The 6,000-nt window shown below is 45.8% G+C and overlaps 1 protein-coding gene across 6 annotated transcripts in view; it reads left to right on the plus strand.

The window, feature by feature from the left end:
- Positions 1-5,511, plus strand: part of TFAP2B (transcription factor AP-2 beta) — a 29,718-nt gene extending 24,207 nt beyond the window's left edge. For 2 of the 6 annotated variants that reach the window (XM_036024226.1, XM_028508770.2), the window contains 2 exons: positions 960-1,219; positions 3,543-5,511. In XM_036024226.1, coding sequence (XP_035880119.1) covers positions 960-1,219; positions 3,543-3,565 — 283 coding nt within the window. In that variant the 3' untranslated portion in view covers positions 3,566-5,511. Of the gene's footprint in view, positions 1-959 lie in introns of all 6 variants that reach the window. The other 4 variants (XM_028508767.2, XM_036024227.1, XM_036024224.1 and 1 more) reach the window with 3 other exon arrangements.
- Positions 5,512-6,000: the final 489 nt, after the last annotated feature.

A 6,000-nucleotide genomic window follows, 5' to 3' on the forward strand; every position in this document is an offset into this window, starting at 1 on the left:
AAAAGGCTGTGGCTTTTGGGATGCCATGCCTCTGACTGCCGGCAGAGTGAAGCCATTGTACCTTCAGGGCTAAAATTCTCCTGTCCACCACTTATATTAAAACTTTCTCAAATAAGCCCAATCCATAGTTAGGCCCACAGGATTTCTAAGACTGGGAGATTCCTCTAAATGGTAGGTGCCTTGAGGAAAAAAAAAAAAAACTTAAACAAATAAAAATCTACCCTCCCCTGTGTCTTAACCATCTACCTTTAGGTTTTATTTAAACAATGTAGGAATCCTTTTATATTGACAACAATTCTGTTGTACAAAGATTTTCAGTCACCTACACTTGAAAGAAAAAAGGGGGGGAGGGGAATGCCTCCCTTCCCAAATACTGCAGGTAAACAGATTTTTGCTTTGAATGGAATCAGCATTCTCTTCTGCAATAAACAGTTGCTTGCCCTGGGCCATGCAAGGCTCCAGCAATCTGCTTCTGTGCTAGGGACAGGCTTGTGGCCGAGGGGCCTAAATCTTTCAAGGCTTTTTGAGCCTGATCACTAAGAGAGGCAAGGGAGAGGAGGAGAAAGGGTTTTTAAATGAATTGCCAGGTTAGAGCTAAAAAATTACTGAATATTCAAAATCAATTGCCAAAGCCTAGCGGATGTCCCAAAGCACGGTTATAGGGTCCTGGAATGAAGGAAAAAAGACTGGAAGGTGGAGGGTAGGGGCTGCTAGACTTTAGGATGAGAGGGGTGCGTAATCTCCCCACCCCCGCTTGCTTTCCTTCCAGCCCCAGCTGCTCTAGAAGGGCGAGCGCTGGCAGAGGAAACAGAGCGGAATCGCTCACATTAGCCTCGCTCTTCGGCTCTACGGTGAGCGGGCGCCTCTGGGCTTGTGTGAGCTTCCCCTTTCTAATGCCAATGACAAGGACACTAAGGGTGATTTTTTTTTTCCCCTGTTCCTCTCCCACCCCTCTGCAGGCAACTTTGTAAAGAATTCACAGATCTGCTGGCTCAGGACCGGACGCCCATAGGCAACAGCAGGCCCAGCCCTATCCTGGAGCCCGGGATCCAGAGCTGCCTCACGCACTTCAGCCTCATCACGCACGGCTTCGGCGCCCCGGCCATTTGCGCCGCGCTCACGGCCCTGCAGAACTATCTCACCGAGGCGCTCAAAGGCATGGACAAGATGTTCTTGAACAACACCACCACTAACAGGCACACGTCTGGGGAAGGCCCAGGTAGTAAAACTGGCGACAAGGAGGAGAAACACAGGAAATGAAAAATGTTTAAAAGGAAAAAAAAATGTTTTAAATACAAAAGGAAAACAGAAAAAAATAATTTTAGCTTTAAAATATTGGATTGGCTTTGGAAGAATTATATTAGGTAGAATACACATACAATCAAAATTAAAACAAAAAAAAGCTAAGTAACTTAAAAACTGAGGCGCACAACGGAGCAACAGTATCGGTTCTCAGTGTCTATTTCAAGATACACTTGGAGACAACCGTCCGGATTGTCCACTTCGGTTCTTTCGAGCTTAGTAATACTGATAATAAAAGAAAACCATGATTTTTTTCCCCTTTGGAAAATAAACGTAAGACTAAACATGAGAAAACGCTAACTTATTGGAAGAAAATCGGAGAACTGTTGGTGTCAGTGCTTTGACAGCTGGTTGACTGAGACGCACGAACTTTTTAATTTTTAATATTTTTTTAGGATACTGTCTCGCAGTCCCCGCCCTTTCCCCTCACCTCACTCCTCTTCCAAGTACCCTTTTCTACGTTGCCTTCCCCTCCTCAAGCTGTCACGGGAATCTTCCGGGATGAACGCGAGTGTGGTTAGCCCTTTTGCAGTGTATTTCAGTCGCCTCGGTCCCGCCCCGCCCGCCCGCGTTTTAAACTCACCGGTGCCCAGCATTCCCCCTACCACCCCCCCCCCCCCCCCGCCGGCTGTGCGCATACTTAGGGAGGGCGAGGGCGGGCGCGGCAGGAGGCCCGCGGAGATGCAGGCGGTGGCTGCAGCTTTTGGTGGCGCCGCCAGGCAGAGGCTTCCGCAGCTGAGGAGAATCCGGACCAATAAGTTGATTCAGACTCATCATCAGTTCCTTTCAGAAATGTTACTAGTTCCCAGCCTTGCCAGCATCAGCATACAGAGAATCTCGCATTTGTTATAATATTTGTGTCATCTACCAATTTTGAGTATAATAGTAAAAAAAAAATGAATACGTTGATTAGTATGTAATTCCTTCGGAGGGGTATGTACCATTTCAATTCTCTTCTGTTTTCCAAAGCTTTGCCCGCATGGTTTATGAGCTTCTTCAAAGAGGACTGGGGCTTCCTACACAAACTATAATACAGAGAAAAAAAAAATCTGATCCCTTTTTAAGATCAAGCCTGTGTTTACATCAGTCTGCAGTGCACTTCTTTAAAGAGCTCCAATAATATTTAAAGTGGCTCAGTTGATCGCTCTTTGAGTCTAGTTTTGCTAACAGATACCTCACACAAAGTTCTGGGGGACAGGGTGAGCTGCAAAATGAATTTTAGGGAAGAAAAAATAAGGGTTCTTGAGTTCAATATTTTAACAATATTACCTTGTCATTAAAATGGATTCTATTTCCTCGGGCTCCTTGGCGATTGCTGTTTTGGCGGGCAAATGAGCAGCTTTGGGAGTGGTCATGGGGAGAAGGGTGGTGCAAGCTTCCATGTCTAGGCAAAAATTGCTTCCTTACAAGATGCTCTATGAATGAGGCATTTCGCCCCACCCCCCAGCGTGCACTTGTTTTGGCATATAATGGTAAAATAATGCAAAGTGAAAGAAGATGTATTTCAGCTTTGAATTTACTGTCTGGATACACTGGGACTGTTCCCAGTAAGTAAAGTTTCATGCATTTAATATTTCTCACTTCTGGCAGCCCTGCTCCTTTCTGGGGCTTCACCTGAGCCTTATCATGAAATAAGAACTTGAACCCATTGTCCCTGCCCTCCCAAAAGCAGTGGGAAATCCCCAGGTGTGTGTGGGGGGGGGGGGTGTGAGCTAGGTCTCTAAATTTAGTATCCATACCCGCACCTCTTTATACAAAGTATAAGTTAGGGCCTTTGCAACATCCCTTGAAGATAAAGACCCAGATATCTGTTCCACAAGGCTTACAGGAAAGACCCTCTGGGACTTTCAGTTCTGCCACCCAGATGGGTCTTGGGCTTGGTGGGCGGGCAGGGGAGGGTGGTGTGGAGGGTTTGGTTTAGGAACGTGTTGAGATCTTTGCGCTGACATTTTATAAGGGAGGGAGTTAGTGAGCTGGTTTCAGGTCACCAGGAGGGCCAAAGCATAGGTTAGTGTCTCACTTCTGCCTATTTACCGCCAGCTCCTTTTGGAGGCTCAGCCCTAGAAGAGTTGCAGTACCAAGGTCGGGAACTAGACGTTATGGAGAATGTAGACACTCCATCTCTCCAGCTCAGAAGCCTGCGCCTTAGTCTGAGGGCCTGGCCGTTTGCATTAGATGTATTCTGATTGCGAAGGGCCAGGAGAAACCACACTGAAAACCATCATCTCCTTTCCTTGCAGGGCAACGCGCCCCACGCGTGTGACGTGCGAGGGACGCGATGGACGCGCCTTGCTCTTACTGTGCAGGTCCTGAGAGCGTGGGGGCCACTCGCACCCAGTCGTGTTGAGGACATAGAATCAGCCGCTGCAGGGGCCACGGGCCGCGTGGGCCTTTGCTGCTCTCGGTCTGATCTTAAGGGCTAAGGCGACCGAGATAGCCCCATTCTCCAGTAGGTAATGGGGCGGCGCCCCAAGGGCTGCAGGCAGAGAGGGGTCTCAGCGCTGCCCAGGCCCTTTGCTACCAGCGGCCACCTCGGGGCGCCTGCTCCAGGAGTGCGAGTGCCCTAGAAATGTCGAGAGAACCAGAAGCTTCCCGGGGCTTTGCCAGGACGAAAACTCTCCATCCTCAGGCTCCTAAAGGCAGGTGATGGGATAGAAATGGTCTTAACTTGGCTACGACGACTTCCGTGGCCCTTCGCCATTCATTCGTGCGCCCCACCACCCCATCCAGCGAAGTGGAGCTGAGTGCCGGTCTCCTCCGCCCCACCACGACCCCAGTGGTGGCAGCCCACTGGCTCCTCACCTTCCCTCACTTCTTTTATGTAACACCTCTGCCCCCATTGTTTTCGTTAGCCAGGCCCTCTATGCTTATCTCACAATTGAGTTATTAAAAGATTTGGTTTTCTTGGGCCCATAAATCAATAAACAGGATTAACTCAAGAGTTGGCCTTTTAAATAAAGGGAAACATTTAAAGCAAGCCTTTTTGAGCTTCGTTTTCAAACCAAGCAGGTGAACTGCCACTCTCCCTCCACCCTCCATTTTTTAGATAATTTAGACAGCCCCATGCCCTTCCCAAATGCCTGGTCTCAAACCAAAATGGCTCAAGATAGAAAGGAGTCAGGATGTGGCAGTGCTGCCCTCACACATTCCACTTTGCAAGTTCCTCTGGAGGTTCTACAGGTCTTCTGACCATTCTGTGCGCACCACTGCCTCTTCCTACAGGAACTGTGCGTCTCACCGGGAGCTCCCCCTCCTCTACCCCGCAAAAAAAGATGCTGCTGGGTGAGGATTCTATATCAAAGAAATCTTGAACTTCTCCCGGAAACTGGGGATGTACCCACCCCTGCCTTGCCCCAATTATCTTGCATTTTCTCTCCTCCTGTCAGGTTCCACATCCTTAGCTTTCTCCACCCCCCACATGAAGAACCTAGGAGGCTTTTCAAACACCAGACTCTTATTTTCTTTGGCTGAGGAAAACACTTTCTCTCAAGCAATTATTTCATATCCTAAGAAAATTTTGGTCAAATGGAAACCCTGAAACCCTGAAGTTACCTACACACTGTTCCTGCAGTACAAAGCCTTACTTAAAAGGGCAACACATTCTGATGGAGACTGTTTATAGAGCATTTGTCATCAAATCTGATATGCTGTATGCACGGTACATTATATGGAAAGGAAATAACCTAAACCATCCAATGTTGCCTCAAGAACCCAAATGGTGTTTTTCCCTCCTGGGCCAATGCCTGTTAAATTGTCAGGGGGAAAAAGACAGAAGAAAAATATAAAAATTAATTTGTTTTCTTTTAAAAGTAGACTGAAAACTATTCTTTAAATGCCAAAATTGACTCCTCTGTTGAGTTGGTCTCTAGTTCACTAACATTGTTTTGCCACACAATCAAGAAATATCAATCTATTGACTCTTCAGGAGAAGAGCTCTGGAAGGTATCCATGTTAAGTTTGTATATATTTATTTATGCTTAATTTAATGGGAATGTGTAAATATGGCGAGCAAGTAGTTTGGGATTATTTATCTGTGAATCTATACCTCTGTGAATGGGTGGTAAAAAAAAAAAAAACGCTTGACCCTAGATAGAATGCTATCTGAATTTTCTGTTCTTTTAGACAAACTGTTATGGTAATGGGTAGAAATTGGTTTATTGTCTAGTGTTGATCTGATTTACATAAATAAAGATCATTGTGTTTTTTTGCGTTTTCATCTTCAGTTTCTTGAATTTTGATATATGGATATTGTTTAATTCTACAAACAGGAAAAAACAACTATAGCCAAGAAGTTTCTTCTTTTTGTTCCCCCTCATCGAAACATAGACAATGTTTTTGTTACATCATAAATACAATAAATTTTGCTTCTCAGAAGAATGGACACTTTTGTTTTCACTAGGTACTTTTAAAATTTTTTTTTAAATTCCAAACTCTCCTATTTCTCACCAGATTCAAAATAAAAGCTCATGTTTATCACTCGCTTTATTTTGCCCTTTTGAGAAATGAGGCATCAAATTTACTTCCCAGTAAGTAAATTTAGTTACATGTCCCAGTCACTAAAGGGCTCTGGATGCAAGCCAGAGATGATGCTCTCCTCCCTGCTGCTAGTAGCACAGTATTCTGGAGCAGGGTTCCTTAAAGAAGATGGTTCAGGAGAGATGCTGCACTCCACACCTTGGATTCTGGAGGAGTCAACTG

The sequence above is a fragment of the Phyllostomus discolor genome, chromosome 4 (assembly GCF_004126475.2).
Source record: "Phyllostomus discolor isolate MPI-MPIP mPhyDis1 chromosome 4, mPhyDis1.pri.v3, whole genome shotgun sequence".
In the NCBI taxonomy this organism is placed as follows: domain Eukaryota; kingdom Metazoa; phylum Chordata; class Mammalia; order Chiroptera; family Phyllostomidae; genus Phyllostomus; species Phyllostomus discolor.